At 42.0% G+C, this 23,400-nt stretch overlaps 1 protein-coding gene across 10 annotated transcripts in view; it reads right to left on the minus strand.

The window, feature by feature from the left end:
• The window catches only part of THADA (THADA armadillo repeat containing), a 335,835-nt gene that overhangs the window by 288,030 nt on the left and 24,405 nt on the right, over positions 1 to 23,400 (minus strand). For all 10 annotated transcript variants that reach the window (XM_039529575.1, XM_039529574.1, XM_039529572.1 and 7 more), the window contains exons 11-21: positions 17,341 to 18,032; positions 16,437 to 16,588; positions 16,124 to 16,279; positions 13,630 to 13,752; positions 13,019 to 13,142; positions 10,744 to 10,892; positions 9,179 to 9,392; positions 6,001 to 6,136; positions 5,330 to 5,466; positions 3,926 to 4,084; positions 2,579 to 2,736 (exon numbers count right to left, since the gene is read on the minus strand). In XM_039529575.1, coding sequence (XP_039385509.1) covers positions 2,579 to 2,736; positions 3,926 to 4,084; positions 5,330 to 5,466; positions 6,001 to 6,136; positions 9,179 to 9,392; positions 10,744 to 10,892; positions 13,019 to 13,142; positions 13,630 to 13,752; positions 16,124 to 16,279; positions 16,437 to 16,588; positions 17,341 to 18,032 — 2,200 coding nt within the window. The remainder of the gene's footprint in view (positions 1 to 2,578; positions 2,737 to 3,925; positions 4,085 to 5,329; positions 5,467 to 6,000; positions 6,137 to 9,178; positions 9,393 to 10,743; positions 10,893 to 13,018; positions 13,143 to 13,629; positions 13,753 to 16,123; positions 16,280 to 16,436; positions 16,589 to 17,340; positions 18,033 to 23,400) is intronic.

The raw sequence follows: 23,400 nt of genomic DNA on the forward strand, positions 1-23,400 counted from the left end.
TAACTTACTGGAAATGGATATCAAGATCCAATTAACACAAACAGCATCTTCCATGAAAACAAGTGAAATGGCTTATTTGTATTCTATATTGTTGAAAGATGCATATTTTCTTTAATACGAAGAGAGCTTTTTAATTCCACAACTAACATGTAGGAAATAAATACAGTTTATCTAATAAAGTAAGAAGCAGCGGAAGTTCAATATGGGGGCAGCCAGGGCAAGGAAACTTCCTCTTCCCTTTGTATCATGGTGCAGGGCCAGCCACACCAGACTGCGAAGAGTAGGTATCTTGCTCCAAGTTAGTGTGACTGCAGGAACATTAACCATCCCTGCTCCGCATGTGCCAGCAGCGTTGGGCCCAATGTGGGGAGAAGCGTATGCACCCTTTCCAAGCGCAATGGAGCTACTATTACAGCACACATTGCCCCAGTGCACCAGGGAGAACGCTGAGTGAGAATTCTTCATTGGGATGTCTATTGCATCACATGTCTGATCCAAAACCTATAAAAGTCGGCAGGAATATTTTCATTTACTTTGGACCAGTGATGCCAGTGGTTTAAATCCACAATCTGGTGCTGCTACATAAAAAGGAGCTTACAGTTATGTTTTCTTCTGTTTATATAGATTATGTAATTAAGTCAAACATTATTACACTAAAAATGCACACAAACAGAATATTCACTAAAGGATTTCAATGGTGATGTTTTCATGAAGACAGTCTATTAATTAGGATAATACAAGTTCTGAAGTTAAAATTTCCAAATACTACTATGGCACTATACAACTTTATTAATTATTTTTAGACTAAAGAAACAGTTTCATTTTTCTAGCTAGAAGACACAATTTTATATACTAAATATAGTCCAGGGGTCGGGACCTTTCAGAAGTGGTGTGCCGAGTCTTCATTTATTCACTCTAATTTAAGATTTCATATGCCAGTAATACATTTTAATGTTTTTTAGAAGGTCTCTTTCTATAAGTCTATAATATATAACTAAACGATCGTTGTATGTAAAGTAAATAAGGTTTTTAAAATGTTTAAGAAGCTTCATTTAAAATTAAATTAAAATGCAGACCCCACCTCCCCCGGACTGGTGGCCAGGACCCAGGCAGCGTGAGTGCCACTGAAAATCAACTCGCGTGCCACCTTCGGCATGCGTGCTGTAGGTTGCCTACCCCTGATATAGTCAATCAGTCTACATGTATTTTCCTGCTAATCCTAAGTAAATGAAGATTCCACGATTCAACCACTTGACTGAAAAGTCAGTTTATTACTCTTTAAAAAGAAAACATAGACATTTTGGTTTATATATGGCATGAAAGCAGAGCCACCTATGAAAATCAGAGTTATGTGTCTAAATACCCTGACAAACACCAATGAAGCAAGCACTAATTGTTGCAGCATTTCCAAGTGAAGATGGAAGTGCCAGCTCCAGAGCTGACTAACTCCAAGACACCAATTCCTGTTTGACTTGGAACAGGTTAAGAAACATAACAGTAGAGACATATTGCTGTTCTCTCATCTAAACTCCAGAGCTTTGCAACAGTACAAGCACAGCTGCTAACCAGATGCAAACATATGAGCTGGAGACAATATGTGAATAAAAAAATATTAGCATTATTTCCAAGGCACTGCACATGAGACAGCATAATAAATCAGATCACCAGCATACTATACTGTTATTTATTTTGTTCTAGAATGTGGTAACACCTTAAGAAAAACTAAATATTTATTTTCAGTTGAAAAAGATTAAACATGAAGTATGTGCTACATATTTCAGTTTTCCATGTTGGCAACTGGTTTTGTTGAAACCATATGGAAAGGAAAAAGATCATCAATTAAAAACAGAAATCTAATAAATTCAAAATATTCCCAAATAAAATACTTGCGGTAACCTAATTTCTAGTAAACACAGAACTCAAGCCTCTTGAACATTCCCAGGCAGTGTGCTAGCTTTTGTGGTCTTTCAATTTAAAAACGGTGGGGTGGGAGGTGGGGGGACAGTTGAAAGAGGGACCAACCCACAAAATGTCTATAATTTTAATCAACCATATTATGCAGAACATGATACTCAGAAACAATCAACATAATTCTTCCCCCAAAATTACTGAGTATGAAGTCCAAGAAAAGAACATTTTCAACTTAAGTCTGAACTTCCATGTTTCAAAATGGAAGCAAAGACATTCCATTGAGTCTTTAATTCACTAAAATAGAGTAAAGTCCTATTTCTAAATTAATATGTGCAACACCGCCTCACACTGGACAGAATGTCAATGGCTGTAGCGTATACCTGGTAAAGGCCCTAACACTACTGAACAAGAATGAATAGCTCATGAGTTCGTTAGCAGAATATTAATTCCAGCAACTATGTACAATTTAATAACTTGTTACTCTATTTTTTCTCGCCTCTTACTCCTACAGTTTTGATTATTTTTGCATATCAATTTATTGAAAAATAAACAATGTAAAATAAAGAACAAGATAATGAATGCAATTTTTCCATATTTTCCCCCTCCAGAAATTTTTAGAAACCTCTTCCAGAAATGCAAGATTTTATAGCAGAAAGTATTTTCATACCTGTTCTACTGTTATTAACCCATCAGAAGATCCAGACGCAGTCTGTAAAGGCAGAAGTTTACACAGCATCCCTAAAAGCAAGGATATCTCCTTCATACTTCTCCAGCAACATACTAGTACCATTTGAGCTGTTACATCACATGTTTGCCCTTCTTTACCTTAAAAATAAAATAAAATATTTGCAATATCATATAACTCAGTTAAATAAATTGTAATAGAAATTTGTTTCATCATTAGTGCTCCTAACTTTAATCTTCTTACAAAAATAATTTTAATATGAACAAAATTTTCCATTCTTGAGATTCCTATACTACATTGTTGTGCTTGGCATACAATTTGACAAAAAAAAAATCAGTGTGATATTTTAAATGGTTGATATCCTTTGTTTTGGTCAATGAAGCCATTCTATTGACAATAAAACCACACATATAACTACAACTTCGGGATGAAAAGTAAACGTAGGTTTTACTTTGTTTTGGAATTAAGCTTCAATACCAGTCAGAAATTTATCATTCACCACATCTTATTTGTTTTTAACCTAGACTCAAAGTTTTATGAGACCTTTTATAAGCATAAATGTTTATAACTCAATGGCCCCATCTAGTGTTCATCACATGAACTACAATAAAAAGGGAGTCCAAAACACTGTATTTACAGTACTGTTTCCATGAAATAAAAAAGCACAGCCCATCCATAACTATTTTAAACTAATGAAAATAAATGAGTCCAGACAGTTGGAAGTTTTAGGTTTTTACCTTTAAAAACTGTATAAAATACAACTTTTTTTATACTTTAGGTATTATTATGTATCACCACGAACAAAGACTTTAAAAAAAGTATGAAAAACAAGTTTACAATTCATCCAGCCCCAGTGGATTAATTACACAACATCCCCTATTATTTTAATAATGGAGTCTTCAAAGCAGAGGCTCTTTGTGTCAGTTCATGATTTGGGCTTTATTGCATTAATAAATTCCCTACCGGCCTTGTGTACGCTGCACAGGGAAACTATACTAGGATCAAAGCAAAAACTGTGTTTAAACCTAGCTTGATATAAAGGTGTTAAAGATTATCTGGCCAGTGTAGACAAGGCAATAGATAACTAGGCCAACAGCAAATGACTCATCTTCTCTTGTAGCCAAGAGAGAGATTAACCACAATCTTCTGGAAATACAGTGAATTAACCTTTAAAAGCATGCCCATAAACAAACTAGCTTCTGACATATTTATTATTAAAAGTGAAATGCTATACATACCAAATAACTTCTAACTTGGATCATCCACAGAAAATTGCTTGTTCTGTGGAAAATATCCTGATTTAATTTTAAAAAGCAGCTTCTGAATTACCTCTAATTTCTGTGCAAACATTTTCAACTGGCTCGTTGTCAGTCAGTTTTGCAAAGTCTACTCTGTGGTGTTCTTTCAATATTTTTGCTTGAGTGAAATAATCATTTGTATCTCGTGGCTGTATCTCATGCAGGATCATCTGCAAATGACCTGCAGTTTCTAAGTTTTAAATAAGAGAATATTTAAGATAATAATTCATCATTTTGACATTTGTCATTCACAACTCCCCCTCCCCCCCGCACACACACACACAGAGACCTTTTTTAGGTACATTACTAGAAAACAGTTGGTTAGTAATAAAAAGCAAATACCTCCCTAATAATCAGTTCTGCCTTTGTTAAGAAAACAGTCTTCCTTCTACTCACTTTGTCATATTTATGCTTCAAACGAATGCTTTCTAACTAGAGTGTGAGAAAATAGGTCCTTTATCCAAGTTAGCTAATGGTTTAAGATTCTGATATTTTAAAATAAAACAACTCAAAGGAAAAAGTCTGTACATATCCAAGAACTTTTAAAACAAAAGAAGTTACTGTTCACTGTTATTTTACAATATCAGACATGTATAACTAAACTCAACTTTAACAAAAATTGGACACAATCCTCAAAAAAGCAGTGCATAATCTGTCACGAAAGAGGTGCAAGGGCTCAAGTAATAATGTACCAGAGCTCAAGCCATTTTTTTTACATTCATAACTAATGCAGCAAGCCCAGAGTTGCCGGGGCTATGAATTGCCATTCCTACAAGTATCAGAGCTCAGCCCTGGCACAAATTAAGAACTGCAAAAAAGTAACCTGGCTGATGACACAGGAGTACTTCACATACATAAATTCAGCAAGATTTGGCCCAGACTTTACAGTCTATATTGCTTAGAGTTCCCTACCAGGGCAGTATTAGTTTTGTGGGGCCATGTGCAAAGGCAGATGCTAACTCAAAGCCTCTACCAATAGCTTTGTATATCTGGCAGGGGTGTGCGACTGCTGGCATCTGGGGAATGGATTTATGTCCTAACTCAGCCTACCTTAAAGTGGTAACAAACTTATTGCCTTCACTTGTCTCTGTGGGACTCAGAAGGATGATAGCTGATGGGGAAGATGAATCAGGATGCTGGCCACGAGGGTTAGGGGCTAAGGACAAGGGGAGTTCAAAATGGGTAGGCTGCAGGTACATGCTGAAAGTCCAACAGAGTAGTCTAGTAGGACCAGTCCCAATACATACTGTGTCTTCCTGAAAGGATTTTAAATGCTAATGTATGATTTTTTAAAGTACTTTGTCAATTACAAATATATTACAGACATTTGATTAAAAACTTTGTAACCATTCATAACTTTGGACTTACAACATAATTTGAATGCTTAAATAAAACACTAGCAACCTCAATTATTGCTAAAATGGATTTCATTTACCTGAATCATTATCCATTGGAATAAGGCCCTCTGGCGATGAACTCTGGACAATGGGAGATACTACAGACGAAAGTCTGTATGACATTAAAATAAGCTTTGTAACCATCTGCCTCCATTCTGTCATCAAGGTCAAGTTACTTTAAGAAAATACAAACAAGGAATTTAAAAGTAATTATATATTCAAAACTTCAAGAAATAATTGAAGTAAAAATAACATCTGCAATTATACAATTAATTTTAAATAAGATGTTCCATAAATCAGAATTATGAAGTCAGCACCTACTAAAAAAACCCTAAACAGTAAAGAATCCAGGCATTAGGGCAGAGGTTCTCAAACTGGGGGTCGGGACCCCTCAGGAGGTCATGAGGTTATTACATAGGGGGTCACGAGCTGTGAGGCCCCATCCCAGACCCCACTTTGCCTCCGGCATTTATAATGGTGTTAAATATATTAAAAAGTGTTTTTAATTTATTGCGGGGGGGGGGGTGTCACACTCAGAGGCTTGCTATGTGAAAGGGGTCACCAGTACAAAAGTTTGAGAACCACTGCATTAGGACTATACATTGCTGATCTTATTGTGAATTAGGTGGTATTCTTTAATGTTCTTGTGAAAGGCTGAGACAATTTCACTACTCATTTATCACTACACACAGCAGTATGTTTTACTTACTTTAAAGATAACTGCTGCAAAGCGCCAGTTATACAGTGTACTCTCCCGTACATTGGGAACGAAGCTGCTGCTTGCAGCAGAGACTTTTCAGCTTGGAATATTTCTCGCTCGAGGTTTGATAACAAATATTTGATTACTAGAATAAAAAGCATAACACAGAAAAGGAAAATTATTTTAAATACATATACAGATTAAGCTTGCCAGCAAGATAAATTACGGTAAATTGCACAGTAATTGTTCTCTTTAAACTTGTCACTGTCCTTCAAGTTCTTGCCCCAACATATTATCCACATTTTTCATTCACTCAGTGTCCAACAATAAGCTCAATTTGAAATCTTAGCCTAAGTTGACTATTTTCTGTAAAGACTAATGATCAAACACTATCTTCAGACACAATCACACAGCTCACATTGAAGTAAATGGAAGTAACATACACATATTAGAAGGAGGAATTTGCCCTTAAAGAAGGGTTAGTTAAATAACAACCACTTTGGCAGAACATTCAAACTTGGATGACATATAAATCCTTATTTCGGCACTTAAGACGGACAAGTGATTTTCAGTCGTACTTTCCCATCCTTACTACAACATTTATATTGGGGTGGCGCTGAAAGACAACCAAACAGGTTGGGCCCAAAACACTGCACTGGAGAGCATCATCACCTCTCTCCATACTCTAGGACAGGGGTAGGCAACCTATGGCATGGGTGCCGAAGGCGGCACGTGAGCTGATTTTCAGTGGCACTCACACTTTCCGGGTCCTGGCCACCAGTCCAGGGGGCTCTGCATTTTAATTTAATTTTAAATGAAGCTTCTTAAACATTTTAAAAATCTTATTTACTTTACATACAACGATCGTTTCGTTATATATTATAGACTTGTAGAAAGAGACCTTCTAAAAACGTTAAAATGTATTACTGGCACGCGAAACCTTAGAGTGAATAAATGAAGACCCAGCACACCACGTCTGAAAGGTTGCCAACCCCTGTTCTAGGACAAAGGTATCTATACAGAGGCCCTGTCTACACTACTAAGTTTTGTTGCCAAAAACTGCCTTTTGGCGACAAAACAGCAAGAACACTACAATGGGACTTTTGTCACAAAAAATGCTTTGTTTTGGCGAGAGACTTTTGTCTTTTCCCCTCCCTTTATTGTCAACAAAGAGCCAGTGTAGACACTGCTGATTGTTTTGTCGACAGAACTGGCTTCAGCCAGTATCCCACAATGCCTGCCCTGATGGCTCTGCGCAGTGTTTTGACCTCTGCTGCCCTGCAGACATGTGCCCCTCCCCTTTCAAAGCTCCGGGAAGTATCTGTGTGCTGCTCCGTTTCAGGAGCAAATCATTGGAATGCTCCTGTTCTGAGATGCACTAGGAATACAGCACCAGACAGACTGGTGCTGCAGGGGGAGGGGGACAGACTGCTGTGCTTCTTTGCCATTCCTCAGCACGGAGAACTCACAGAGCTACTCATGATGCTGCTCTCGGCAGCTCAGGGGGCTGTGGGAGAACTCTGAGAGAATCCCAAGATGTGCAGCAATCAGCTCTTCCTTCCTACAACACTGCACTGTGGGATACATACTCATGGTGCATTGCTCACCCTGTCGGTGATGGTGTCCCCAATGTGGACATGATTTGTCGACAGAGGGAGCAAGTGTGAACACCCTTTGGCGATTTTTGGGTGTCGACATAAGTTTTGTCAACAAAATGTGGCAGTGTAGACAAGGCATAAATCACAGGTGTCAAAAATACTTTAAAAGACTGAAGTATCTGAATACCTCAGTATCCAAGACAGACAGATGGATAGCGTTTGTGGCTGGATCCAGCCTATATGATGCATTTGTGGGGCCCACACAACATATGTAGGCTGATCGTGCAAAATCTAAGCTTTTGTTTAAAAAAGATTTCTAGCCCTCATAGCTGCACTGAATAAAATGTACCCAACACAGTGCTGTGTGTCTGAGGTTGCAGATCACTTGAAACAATGATTCAGAGGAGTCAACTCCCCTGCCTAATTACTCGGGGGGGGGGGGGGGTTAAAGCCTAAAGCCTAAAGGCATTTTAAATGTAAATATTATTTTGTTGTTTATTTTAGCACTGGAATGCTGAAGAGGTTAAGACTTAAGCTGACACAGGTCATGGGCAGGCAATTAAGAGTTGATGCAGAAAAGAAAACAAAGGAAAAACAGTGGAAGAGACCATGAAAAGAAAAAGAAAAAATGGCAGAAATAGCCGTGAAGCCTAAAAGTGAGCATATTTTCACACTGAGCAATGCAGAGAGCAATGGTAAAGTAAAGTGTAAATAAATAAAAGCTTATTTACTGCATAAAGGATATACTCTACCATTGATATCTGTGTAAACTGCTCATTGATATCAGTGTGGAATACGGTGTGGATGGAGGGGAGAACGTTGTTCCGAAGTTTTAACTCAAGGCCATATGCAAATAGAATTCAGCCCTCTCCAGAGAATGAGTCGAACACCCTTCCTCCAAGTTAAGAAGATGGGTAAGAAAAATTCTGAAGCACAGCGCAAGAAAAAGATCAGGCCCTTGCTTTGTACCTGTCTTTTACAGTTACAGGGGCAACCACAGGCCATTAGGAATTCAGCAGGACTTCAACAGGAGCTAATGGTGCTTGCCACCACTGAAAAAAAAAATCAGGGCTCTTACTTCAGGAGTCAAAACATTACTTAAGGTGCTTTTGAGATGCCATGTTTAAAAATTTGGCCTGAGACTATAGGCGATTCTACAGAATTTATGAGAAAGAAACATGCCTTCTACAAATTAAAAATAAATAAAACAAATAAATAAATAAAGACTATGAGCGGCCAAGAACAGTGTGTTAACAAGAAAGCCCAAGCTTTCAGTATGAATAAGGCATAGGCAGTGGAGCATTATACGGCTACATCTAGCGCAGGAGGGCGGGGCCAGTTTTCTGTCCTACAGTACATGGCTGGGGTAGGGGTTAAGACAAGTTGCCATCCCTGAGGTGACCTGCAAGGACTATCAGCTCTCAAACTGTTCTATTTATACCAAGTATAATGCTTAAATCTAACCTATTTTCATAAAAGTTTGGGTACATTTATTCTTTCCGGAATGCCCATAACAATAGCCAGCAAGAAAATAAGATGGAGGCTTCTAAACAAACAAATCCAAAAAGTTTCTATTCCTCAGAACTAACCAGCTAAAGTGTTCTTTTCCATGGTGCTTGCAGACATATCCTCATCTATCTGAAATGTATGTGCAACCTGTTGATGTTTTAAGCAGCCATTCAGTAGCCCTTTATGATGTATTAAAAAGTTCAGCAAATATGAGGCAGTAACACAGTCATAGGGTTTGGTACTTATGCTAAGATCCATGGCTGCCTGAAATAAGAGATGTAGATTTTCAGAATCCTGAAATAAAAAAAATACAGGTTCAGTAATTTTCAATATACATTTTTCTTCAGTTTGCATATCAACAGTGCTAATTATTTTAATTCAAACCCTTTTGGGTCTACTTTTCAGTGACTTCACTGGAATGCATTTTCTCACAGGTCTCTCTTTGGTATACCAACTACCTACCATATGTCAAGACAGGGATTTGCATAAGCACATTTACTAACATTCAGGAAATCTGAAAATAAGACTCTTCACATACCAAGCAGTGCTCAGACACTTCAAACATTATGAAAACAAAACATGTTCTTCTGCATTTTAACTGTGCAGCACACAAAAAAACAATCAAAACCAAAGAGCAGCTGCCCACTGATTTGTTTATACATTCTAAATCAAGCTTTTTCAGGGTAATAAATGGCAAGAATTAAATAAACCAGAATCAGGTTAATCAGGGGACAATTTGCAGACAATAGAGGCAACAGCTTAAAAAATAAATTTAAAACCAGCCACAAAGAACCAGTGTAAGGGAGAGAGACCAAGAGCTGAATGTTCTAAGGTACAACAATAGGTGAGTCAAATGCCTCAGCAATACCCTTCAAAAGGAAGGCATAGCAGGGCACGGATAGTCAATACTTTTCACTCTTTAGTGCCTTCCTTCCTGGGATTCCTTACCTAGTGATGGGCAAAGCATATACTGTGTTCACTTCATCCACCACTAAAATGAAACACCTCAGGGGTGAAGGCAGAAGCAGCTTAACAACACATAGCAACACAATATTTAAAAGCAGAAAGTAACAAGTATCTGTTTTCAACTGATATTAATGGGGGAATTTAGATACTCAGCATATAACCACCCAACTTGGAACTTTGCTAGAACACTCATGTCATTAACCCTAGTCTATCAGAGCATGCCACAGGATCTTCAATGACCAGAAGTGGTTTGGTCCTCGGGTTTTACGCCTCTTCAGGAAGACAGCCCCTTCAACAACAGTGCCTCAAACATGCTGGAGATTGAAAACTGGCACCTATTAAACCACCCATATCACTAATTCTTTCTAAGTAGTGACTTGGCCTGACCCCTCCTTAATTTATGAGATATGATACAATCACAGTACAGGGTCATGCAGCCACAAGTCATTTTCTTAAGGTTCCTTTCCCTTCCCCACTAAATTTTGCTCCTATTCTCCCAACCAATGAGGCAAAAAAGGATATCAGATCAAAAACATATTCTTCATGTGCTACTGTGAAAATGACCATCATATTCTGATCTTCTCCATTTGATGTGTGGTCTGTGTTCTTGATAAAACAATTAAAACGGGAAGTATGATTTTTAGGGAATCCGTATCTTTAAACTAAAATTATGTCATACCTGTAAATCTAACCTATCATGTAGTTTCATAAGAAGTTCAAATGCTAAAACTTTTACTTCCTCAAAAGTGCTGGCAAAACACTGGATTAACGTTTGAACACGGGTAGGATCAATCTCTTGAGCCAACTGAAAGACTGCTTGCGTCTGACCTGTTCAAAGAAACCAATGTCATTATGCTTTGTTATTATCAAATAACAAGAATTTGTATTCCACTTTTATTTAATGGAACTACTGCAAACCTTAAGGGCTTGTCTACATAGCGGGATAATGCATACTACGGGAGTTTGATTTCTAACACACACTAATTTGTTGAGTATTAATTGGTCTATATAGACCCTGCTGATGCGCACTCAATGTTCCCTAGTTAAACAGTTGATGTGAGCCAGCAGGATCTGTGATGTTGCACTCTATATGATTTTATGAAAGTATGCTGATAAGTGTGAACATAATGTAACTAAAATATGCTTCATGCAAAAGGTCTCTTGTAAGGTATCATTACAAAGCTTATAATCTACTGAGGGTGGTCATCCTATTTGTATAAATGTATCACTCTTGTATCAGAAACTAGAAATATGAAATATAACTCGGATGGCCTATTGTAATTATGCAAAGTGTGGGCCATTAATGGGGGTTTGGGATCTTGACAGCTCCCATCAACCAGGACAATTGACTGCAGATGGCTGTTTTACTTGTAAGTCTTCCTGTATACATGTGTGCTGGCAAGTGGGTAATGAAGTCTTATAGTGACATGTGATCATGTCACCTGAACTGGAATCCATCCTTAACCTGGTGCTTTTCCATTGAGAAGGAGGAGGTGGGAACCCAGTGAGGGACAAAGGATCCCTGCCTTATGCAAAAGATATATAAATGGGTGGAACAGAACAAAGGGCGCAGCCATCATGAGAAATCCCCTAGCTACCATCTGAGCTGGAACAAGGGCTGGACCAGGGGAAAGGATTGTACCCAGACTAGGAAGGCATCCAGTCTGTGAAAGTAGTCTTGGCACATCAGTTGGCAGCCCCAAGAGGGTTTCTGTGATCCAACCCGTCACAGGATCTACATTAGTGTGCTTCAGAAATCACCATAGTGTGCACCACCCCACAATGAAGACAAGTTCTATGACTGTGTTAAGGCTAAACAGAGTAATGCATTATTTCAATATACAGAGTTTTCCTATCACTACCTACAAATCAGTATGAGTTGTTTAAAAATATATATTTGTAATATAGAAAGCAAGCCCCAGGGAGTACAAAAGGTACTTACCACATTAAAAAAAAAAATTATTCTCATATTCTCAAAGCTCATAGTTGCCAACTCTCACCAAATTAGCTTTCCTTGAAGCTCTAGCCATGTTACTAGGTGAGAAACTCAGGTTTCATTTAAAAAAAAAAAAAGTTTCTAGCTGTTATGGCTTTAGAGAGAAGACTGAAAATGTGACCAGACTGAGCTCTAAAAGCTCAAAACCCAGAAGATAATAAAAAGAATTAAAAATATTTTTTCTTAAAAAAAACCAAAAACATGATTTTTGGGGCTGACTACCCATGACTGACTACTTGGCATTAACAGGAATGAAGCAACAGACTCAAAAGTGAATGCTGTTTTGAAAAGCACACTTTTACTCCTACATATAAGATCACTTAGCTAAATTTTTAATATAGTCCACTCTAAAAACATTGTCTAGTTTCTGAATTCATTAGTCGTTCTACTCTCTTGCTCAAACACTTAGCTTTTTCTACATAATTTTTTACAAACCATTTTAGTTTTAAGTTGGTCATACAACGTAAACACAGATTTTACTAATTATAAACACTTCAAAACAGGCTCCTATTATGAATATTTTGGAATGATAGTCCTGATACTGAAAGAAAGAATATCTCAATACTTTATCTGCACCAGAACATGAGCAATCACCTAATTAAAAAACATTCACCCTTTTATTGTGCAGTACTCAGAGAACCCAGTATCATTTGAGTCTTTACAAATCTAACAATTTTTATGGTCTTGATATTTTAACTGCAGCATGTTCAATTCCCCATCGTTTCTGAAAACTGCATTTATCATCCTTTAATTTACACTTATTCCAAAATCAGAATTTTCTTATTTTATTGACACCTTCATTTTATTTAAAGAAGAAACAATTTAGCAAACTGCACCTGAAGTGTCAGTTTTGCAAAACTGACACAGAAATTGAGTACCCAGTTAACCAGGGCACTGTTGTAAGCAAACCCATTTTTAAACTCTACCGTTGCCCCACTATGAAAGTCAAACACCTCACCTTCTGGAGCAGAAAATATTTCTGCCATTGATCCCAGAATAGTTAATGAAGAAAACCTGGTTGGATGGGATGAACCAGGAAACAGGGCTTCAAAAAGTTTGTCACATATAGATGACATGAAATCCTGAAGATTACAAAAGGCATGTGCTGAGTACAGTTTGTATGTTATGCACATTAACAAAAATGTACTGAGAAATCAGATACAAGATGACACCCATATAGTTATGCATCCCAACACAGCGGGCAAAAAATTAGAGCTAAGAAGAAAGAAAGAAAGAAAGAAAGAAAGAAAGAAAGAAAGAAAGAAAGAAAGAAAATAGCGCTTTCCAAAAGTGTTTTTGCCCCAAACCAGGAAAAGATTTCATAAAAAATTCCATTGTGGGAAAACCAAACTGGAATTTTTTGGTTTCTCAACTGCCCAGCCTAGAAGGCTCTTCTCAATTTCACTTTAGAAAGTGAAATTGAGAAGAGCCCTCAGGCAGGCAGCTGGATATCCTTCATTTTCATTTTCCTGACTGTGTTATGTGGATTAGTAGTTAATGCTTTTCAAGTGCTATAAAAATGCTAAGTATTATTATTATTATACTTCTTGCAACAGCTCCTATACTTACTTTATACTGCTGTAAAGTTGCAAAATGATCCCATTTAGCTGATTCTTTAATTAACTCTTGTTTGGTTTTACTTTGCTCCAGTTTATAAAGTACCTGGGAACTTTCTTGTATTCTGCAGAACAACTTTTAAAACACAAACAAAATGTAGCTCATCAGACACACACTGAAGTATGACTAATAGGAGATTTAAACAAAAACATTTGGGCATAGGTTTCAGGTTTAGTTGCTTATAGTTTCAAAAAGCGTACAAGTTCATGCACCATGTAACAATCACACACTACTGACATCATTCCTTGATCCTCCCCTCTCCACCCTGATCTGCCCCCTTCTCCTGCTAGCACAAATCTAGATAACACATCCACCTCCTCCATCCCTGCCACCATTCCTAACCTCACGCCCATTCCCCTCCTCCTCTTCTCTTGCTGTCTCTGGAATGCCCACCCTGTAAAAAGTTCACAGACACTTCTTTATATCTCATTGCCTTCAGCGACTGCATCCTTACAACTCTCTCTTCCTTCTCCCACATCATATACACAGAAGTTTCGTATTTCCTGTCCTCCTCTAACCTTTCCACTTGCTCCAGTGACCTCATCCAACCCCATCTCCTGATTGCTCTCAAATCCACTCTTATCCCCTACCTCAGTGCTTCTCAAGCTATCTGATGTGGGGGACCGGCAATTTTTCCCCCCAATGTGCAAGGGACCGGTGCCATATTATTATCTTATTCGACGCTCTTATGAGGAAACTCGCCACAAACTGGCAGCTGATAGCTTGCGGACCGGCACCGGTCCGCGGACCACCACTTTGAGAAGCACTGCCCTACCTTACTCTTCTCCTTTACTTGTCACCCTCCTCTGGTTCTTTCTTTCCCTGACAATACTAGCATGCTTTAGTCTCTCTCACCTTTAACCCCACTTGCCTCTCCAACTACCACTCCATCTCCCTTTCAACACTAAACTCACTGAACATGCAGTCTACAATCATCATCTGGAGTTCCTCTCCTCCAATTCCATGCTAGACCCACTCCAATTCAGCTTTGGCCCCTTGCACTCCTCTGACACTGCCCTTGCCAAGTTCTCTACTATCCTCTTCATAGCCAAAAGCTCAGAACCAGCACTCGGTCCTCATCCTCCTTGACCTGTCAGACAACTTCAACATGGTCAACCATGCTCTTCTTAAAATCTTGTCTTCTCTTGAATTTCATGACTCTGTCCTTTCCTGTTTCTCCTCCTACTTCTCTACCTATTCTTCCAGCACACCTTTCAGAGGATGCTCCTTCATCCCCTCTCCAGCTTTCTAAGTGGGTTCCACAGGGCTTTGTCCTTGGTCCCCGTCTCTTCTCTCTCAACAGCTTATCTCCAAGTAGTCTCATCTGCAAGCACAAATTAAACTATCTTCCCTATGCTGACAACTCACAGATTATTTCAGACCAGTCTTCTCTGTTCAAACTAAAAATCTCAGCCTGTCTCTGACATCTCCCCATGGATGTCTAGCCATCAGCTTAAACTGAACATGACAAAAACAGTGCTCTTAATCTTTGCCCTGAAGCCCACCTTTCTCCTTCATGCCCAATTTTCTCAGCCAGTGTGCACACCACTACCAATGTGCTGGTCATTCAGTCTGTAACCTGGGTGTCCTCTTCAATGCAGTTCTTTCTCTAGCTCTTCACATCCCGATTATGTCTACATCTTGCAGATTATTTCAGCATAACCCCTCTCAGTTTTAGCTTTTTCTATCCATCCACTCAGATAAAACTCTCCTTCACCTCATGTCTCGATTACCGCAACACCCCTTGACAAATGCAATCTTGCTCTGCTCATATCCATTCAGAATACTGCTACAAAGATCATTCTCCTAGCCCATTGCTTTGACCACATCACCCTTCTTTGAATCCTTCCACTGGCGCCCCTACCCTCTCTTGAGGAAAAGCTGCTTTTCTTCAGTTCCTTCACAGTCTATCCTCACTCTACCTACTTCTCATTCACTAATCGAAATGTCAACTTCCGGCTCTAACTGGATAATGATATCAGCCTCCATCATCCACTTGTTAAATTTCCAAACAAGCACCTTTATTGGTTTCTCCCATGCTGCCCCTCATGCTTGAGAGGAGCTCTCCATAAATATAACACATTATCCTCCTCAAAACTCTTCATCAAGTTTTTTGTAGGCATCATGGTACAAAAGTAAAACTGATAACGCACTGATACCACTGACTATAATGTTGACGAATACTGTCTCATTGTTTTCATGTACTCTCCCGACTCCCTATTACCTTGTATTTAGATTGCAAGCTCTTACGGGCAGGGATCATCTTTTTGTTCTGGGTTTGTATAGTACCTAGCACAATGGGGCCTGATCCACAACTAGAGCTTTTAAGCATTACGGGATCACAAATAGTCCCCATTTTATAACATGCTAAGAGACTTGGTTTTAAACAGCATAAACATCATAAATACATGGGCCTTAGTACATATTGTTTATTCTCGACTATTACCTTTTTTAGTAGGGAACAAATCTGCTGCCTCACTGCAGGAGACTGGCTGTTCAAATTGTATGTAATAAAAAACTGAATTAGCTGCATCTCCTCCATAGTCAAGATTTCTGTGCTCCGATGAGTTTCACAAAGCAAACCTAAAGCATCAATGCGAACCTACAAAACATTTCAAAGTGAACTGTAGACTTTTTTTGTTTTTACCTGGAATAAATACTTGAGACAGAAAGTTTGTATAATGATACTGAAATAAAACATTGTAAGGCTAACCAAGTCTTCACACTTTAAAGCACAAAAATAAACTTTCTTCATCTACCTGATTATGCTGATGAACTAAACCTTGCTTTACACATCCAATTGATAGTAGACCATCCCTCATGATCTCTCTAAACTGTAAATGTCCATGAGCTCTAGCTGTTCTCAGGCATGCCATCAAGGCTCCAAGAGCACCTCTTGTATTGCAAGAGCCTAAAGAAAGAATTAATAATTTCTGTTTTATTAATATATTACTGGTTGGAATGGCAATACTCTATTTCAGGCATCCCCAACCTTTCTAGTCTATAGGTGACATCCTAAGAGAAGGATCTTCTCCTGGATCCAATCAGGTCCCCCATTCCTTATTCCAAGTACCACCAGAAATGGCTTGGAGAGCCAACAGCAGCAGTTCACAAAACCACTCTGAGAACCACCACTAAACCATGTAGCTACAACAGCACCATAAACCTTTTAGTCACAGCCCATTGTAACAAAAATATTTTATTAAAAGTGAACTACAAAAGTGAACTACTGATTTGTTTCCTCTATAACTTGTTGTGTGCAAGTGTTTATAAGAAATATGGACAAAATATACAGAAATACTGTAGAAACTCTCATGCATTTTATAACTAAAAACTGATAAATAAGGAAACTATTAATAAACTATTAATTAACCTAATAAGGCAGGCTTAATTTAAAAAAAATACAAGTAAAGCTAGAGTGACATTTTGGCTTTATGGTGAGGGTGTAAACACATAACTTAAAGTGGAGAAGCTCTTATATATGCACTCAGCCATCATTGTAAATTCCTCTCAGCTATGCTGAGAGCAATTAAGGAAAGCTTGGAATTTCTCACCCTGCCTCTCCCACTTATTACTTCTAAGACAAAAACAGAAATCATTTCTCTACAATTGCTGCAGCTTATCTAAACATCTGAACTATAAATATTAAGTTTATTTTCTTACCAATATTAGCATCAGCTGAAGCCTGAAGAATTTTAATCATGTAGCTCAGACTGTCAGGGCTACATTTCAGCAGTTTTGGTAAATAATAATCTATTACATAAGTAGTTTGGTCAGGATTTCCTTCACACAATATTAAAAGAAGAGGAGATACCCATGTGTCATGCCAGTGGTTAATCCAGATGTTTTTTTGAAATGCAGATATTAGATGACTCTTGTGATTTATAAACATGGTTTCCAAAAGATCACTTGCATAAGGTGCAAGAGACTGATCACCCATTACATCCAAGATTTGCGCTGGGATTGTTCTATCCACTGTTAAAATATTTTCAACACCCACACACTCCACCAGACAGCCAAGTGAAGCATATTTTCCTTTAACGTGCCATTCTAAACTTAGCAAGCTCTCTGTCAACATTGAAAAGAAAGGGTCTGATTTTACAACAGATCCTTTAAGAGTGGCTTGGTGTATCCGCAGGATATTCTTGAATATCAACTTGGCCTGGTGTCTAACAGCATCCAAAGGATGTTCCCAATGCGTGTACACGTATTCCAGCAGTTTCCCAGTTGTGTTGGAGTTTCCATTAAGACTGCTCTTTAGATTTTGGGAGCTTGATTCAAGGACATCCAATGCTGAATTAGTCCAAATAGCTAAGATTCTAGATAAGGATACTGCCATATTGGATTCCTTTAATCTTTAAAAGAAGAAAAAAAGAAAAAATCTGCAGTATTCCCATTTGTCATTATCCACTCAGTATTACTTATTAAATATTGCTTTACATTTTTAAAGCACTAAAAACATTAATTCATAACATCCTCCTCCGCCTTCCCCTTAGGCAAGTAAGGAAACAGTGACCACACATTGTAGGTGGGAAAACTGAAGTTGAGAAAAGATGGTTACTCACCTTTGTAACTGTTGTTCTTCGAGATATGTTGCTCATATCCATTCCAATTAGGTGTGCACGCGCTGCGTGCACATTCGTCAGAAGATTTTTACCCTAGCAACACTCGGTGGGTCGGCTGGGTCACCGCCATGGCGCCGGATATATACCCCTGCCAACCCAACGGCCCCTCAGTTCCTTCTTGCCGGCTACTCCGACAGAGGGGAAGGAGGGCGGGTTTGGAATGGATATGAGCAACACATCTGGAAGAACAACAGTTACAAAGGTGAGTAACCGTCGTTTCTTCTTCGAGTGCTTGCTCATATCGATTCCAGTTAGGTGACTCCCAAGCCTTACCAAGGCGATGGGGTCGGAGTGAGATGTTGCAGAACGTAAAACTGCTGAGCCAAATGTTGCATCATCTCTGGATTGTTGTACCAATGCGTAATGTGATGCAAAGGTGTGAATCGATGACCAAGTAGCTGCCCGACATATCTCCTGGATGGGAACATGGGCCAGGAAGGCGGCAGATGAAGCTTGAGCCCGGGTAGAATGGGCGGTGAGGTGGCTAGTCGGAACATGAGCCAAATCATAGCAGGCGCGGATATAAGATGTCACCCAAGATGAAATTCGCTGGGGGGAGACTGGCAGGCAGTCTGCCACTGCTACAAAGAGCTGAGGTGACTTTCGAAAGGGTTTTGTTCTTTTGATATAAAAGACGAGAGCCTGCGGACGTCTAGGGAGTGCAGCTGTTGTTCCCGATGCGATGAGTGCAGCTTCCAGAAGAAGACCGGAAGGAAGATGTCTTGATTGACATGAAAGGCGGACACCACCTTAGGGAGGAAGGCGGGGTGTGGTCGCAGCTGTACCTTGTCCTTATGAAACACTGTATACAGGGGGTCCGCTGTTCAGGGCCCAAAGCTCGGATACTCGCCTTGCCGAAGTAATAGCAACGAGGAAGTCTGTCTTCCAGGAGAGGTACAGCAGCGAGCAGGTGGCTAATGGTTCAAAAGGAGCACCCATAAGCTTGGCTAGAACCAGACTGAGGTCCCAGGTAGGGGTAGGGCGTCTAACCTGCGGATACAAACGTTCCAAGCCCTTGGGGAACCTTGAAACCATGGGGTGAGAGAAGACTGATCGGCCGTTCTCCCCCGGGTGGAAGGCGGAGATGGCTGCCAGATGCACTTTTATGGAAGAGACCGCTAGGCTGTGTTCTTTCAGGGACCAGAGGTAGTCCAGGACAGTAGGAACTGGTACCTGCGCGGGGACAGTGTTACGTTGAGCGCACCAGCAGGAGAAACGCTTCCACTTGGCCAGATATGTCAACTTAGTGGAAGGCTTCCTATTGCCCAAGAGTACCTGTTGGACCAAGGCAGAGCAGCGTAACTCGGATCGGCTTAACCACGGAGCAACCATGCTGTGAGGTGAAGAGACTGTAGGTCTAGATGGTGAAGTCTGCCGAAGTCCTGAGTTATGAGATCCGGCCAGAGTGGTAGGGGAATTGGGTCTGCCACTGAGAGGTCGAACAACATGCTGTACCAGTGCTGCCTCAGCCACGCTGGAGTGATCGTGATCAGGTGGGCGCTGTCCCTGCGGAGCTTGAGGAGGACTCTGTGGACCAGCGGGAATGGAGGAAAGGCGTAAAGTAGACGGTTCGTCCACGATATCAGGAATGCGTCTGAGAGGGAGCCCGGGAAGCACCCTTGGAAGGAGCAGAACACTTGGCATTTCCTGTTCTCGCGGGAGGCGAAGAGGTCTATGTGGGGAAAACCCCACTTCTGGAAAACGGAATGGATAACATCCGGACGAATCGACCACTCATGAGACAGGAAGGATCTCCTGAGGTGATCCCCCAGAGTGTTATGAACTCCTGGGAGAAAGGATGCTACCAGATCGATCGAGTGGGCTATGCAAAAGTCCCAGAGCTGGATGGCTTCCTGACAAAGGAGGGAGGAGCGTGCTCCGCCCTGCTTGTTTATGTAAAACATGGCCATTGTGTTGTCCGTGAATATCAAAACACAACAGCCTTGGAGATGCTCTCGAAACACCTGGCACGCTAGACGAATTGCCCTCAGCTCCCACACATTGATGTGTAAGGTTAGTTCTTGAGCTGACCAGAGGCCTTGAATGCGGAGGCCCTTGAAGTGGGCACCCCAACCCAGAGATGACGCGTCCGTGGTTAGGGCCATCGAAGGTTGCGGTGGATGAAATGGCATCCCTGCACAGACTAAAGTGGGGGTTAGCCACCAGGTTAGGGAGCCTAGAACATTCGGAAGAACAGTGAGTATCGAATACAGGTTGTCCCTGCCCAGCCGGTATACTGAGGCAAGCCAGGTTTGAAATGGACGGAGGCATAGCCTGGCGTGTTTGGTCACGAAGGTGCATACGGCCATGTGACCTACTAGGCTGAGACAAGTGCGAGCCGATGTTGTCGGGAAGGTTTGGAGGCCTTGAATAATTGTAGCCATCGCTTGAAAACAAGGCTGCGGCAGGCAGGCTCTGGCCAGATTGGAGTCCAGAACCGTCCCGATGAAGTCTATTCTCTGCGTGGGTATCAGAGTAGACTTCTCTATGTTGATCATTAGGCCTAGGCTCCTGAAGAGGTCTTTGACAATGTACAGGTGATGTCTCTATTGTGACTCGTAGGTCCCTCGAATGAGCCAATCGTCGAGGTACGGGTAGACGTGCACCCGACGACGCCTGAGGGAGGCGGCGACTACGGCCATGCATTTTGTGAATACTCGTGGAGCCGTAGAAAGGCCAAATGGAAGAACCGTGAACTGAAAATGTTGATGGTTGACCACAAAACAGAGGTACCATCTGTGTGGTGGGTAAATTACGATGTGGAAATACGCGTCCTTCATATCGAGGGCGGCAAACCAGTCTCCGGGATCCAAAGACGGGGGATAATGGTCCCCAGGGATACAATGCGGAACTTCAACTTTATCATGAATTTGTTGAGTCCTCGCAGGTCTAGGATCAGTCGTAGACCTCCCTTTGCCTTGGGGATTAGGAAGTAGCGGAATAAAACCCCTTGCTCCTCAGGTCTTTTGGTACCTCCTCTATGGCTCCAATGGTTAGGAGCGACTGGACCTCTTGTAGGAGGAATTGCTCGTGAGAGGGGTCCCTGAAGAGGGACAAGGAGGGAGGGTGGGAAGGTGGTATCCTAACTCCACCATGCGCAGGACCCAACGATCTGAAGTTAGATGGGACCACGCAGGGAGGAAATGGGAGAGGCAGTTGTAAAAGGGAGGGGAAGGATCCGGGGAAACAACTGGTGGGCCGTCCTCGGGCATCCCATCAAAAGTTCTGTTTGGGTCCCACCAGTGGTTTACGGGGGGCCTGATTTTGACCCCCTTGTGGGCCAGACTGCCTCCGTCTATTCCCTCAGCCACGCCTTCTGCTGAAGTCCTGTCGTGGCCTAGGCGGGGGGTAAGTACAGTGAAGCTGGTGTCGGAAGGTCCTGCGTTGGGTCACTGGTGTGTGCATGCCCAGCAAGTGCATTATTACGCAACTGTCCTTCAGTCTTTGTAATCTGGGATCAGTCTTGTCTGAGAAGAGCCCCTGGTCTTCAAAGGGCAAGTCCTGAATGGTTTGTTGCAACTCAGGAGGAACGCCTGATACCTGGAGCCAGGAGATACGCCTCATCGTCACTCCTGATGCCAGAGTCCTGGCAGCAGAGTCCGCTGCACCCAGAGAGGCTTAGAGGGAGGTTCTCGCCACCTTTTTATCCTCTTCATGTAGGGCCGCAAATTCTTGTCGGGACTCCTGGGGAAGAAGCTCCGTAAACTTCCCCAAGGACGTCCACGTGTTATAGTTATACCTACTTAGGAGGGCTTGCTGGTTTGCTACCCTAAGTTGAAGGCCCCCAGGCGAATATATTTTGCGGCCTAGGAGGTCCATGCGCCTAGCCTCCTTCAACTTAGGAGCAGGAGCTTTCTGGCCATGACGCTCCCTCTCGTTCACCGATTGAACAACTACGGAGCAAGGAGATGGATGTATGTAGAGATACTCATACCCCTTGGAGGGTACCATGTATTTTCTCTCTACTCCCCTGGCTGTGGGGGCGGGAATCGAGGCTGGGGATTGCCAAATGGTGTCCGCGTTTGCCTGTACAGTGCGGATAAACGGCAGAGCCACTCTAGTAGGTGTGTCTGCAGACAGGATGTCCGCTACAGGGTCCTCTATTTCAGGGACCTCCTCCACCTGCAGATTCATATTCTGCGCCACTCGTCTCAAGAGGTCTTGATGGGCCCTTAGCTCAACTGGGGGAGGGCAGGAAGAGGATGTTTCTGCCACAGCCTCGTCTGGCGAGGAGGAAGAGGAGAGGCCAGGGACAAGAGGGTCCTGTGGGGGCTCCTGTTCTTGAGGAGCAGCGTCAGGCTCAGGTGGGACCTGGGTGTCTGCAGGTGGTACCGAATCCTCATCCGTACCCATGGGGGGGGCGGCTTACGGTTGCCTCTGGTGCCCGGTGTTCCAACGGGGCAGACCGTGGTGCAACTGAGGGAGCACCTTGGGCTTGGTGGTACGCCCATGGTGTCCATAACGACCACTGATGGAGTCCTTGCTCGTGGCCCTGGCTCTCAAGGAATATATGGCTGGGGACATCCGAGTCACGATCCTGCGGATAGGAAACGCTACAAGTCTGTGATGACACCGAGGTGTGCCTTGATGGCCAAGGCGGTGCTGACAGACCCTGAGAGGGAGCCACGTCTCGGGTTGGTCTTTCCCGGGACGGCACTGGGGAGTGGTACCGGGAACTGTAACAGTACCGCGATCGAGACCAGGACCTGCGACCGTAGCAGTGCCGGGAGCTCAACTGGGATCTCGAGTCCCTTCGCTTGGAGCAGCTGCGAGATGCGCGGTGCCGTGGACGGTGCCGGGAGTCGGATCGGTACCGGGTGTATCTGGCAGGCGAACGGGAGGCCAATCAATGCCACGAGTGCGACCGGTACCGCAATGGAGAGCAGTGCCGGGACTGCAAGTGGCGCCGGGGCTGCGGGATCAGCGTGATCGAGAGCATCGGTGAGACCGCGATCTTGAACGACGTCTCTCTGCGGGTCCGACGGAGGGTGGCCTCACCAAGGCAGGTTTCCCAATGGACTGGATGACCCGCACCGGCGGTGCTTGGGGTTGAGGCCGTGCGGTCTCCATCATGGCTATCAGCTCTCTTGCTGTGGAG

Source organism: Mauremys reevesii, linkage group 3, assembly GCF_016161935.1.
Source record: "Mauremys reevesii isolate NIE-2019 linkage group 3, ASM1616193v1, whole genome shotgun sequence".
NCBI classification, from domain to species: domain Eukaryota; kingdom Metazoa; phylum Chordata; order Testudines; family Geoemydidae; genus Mauremys; species Mauremys reevesii.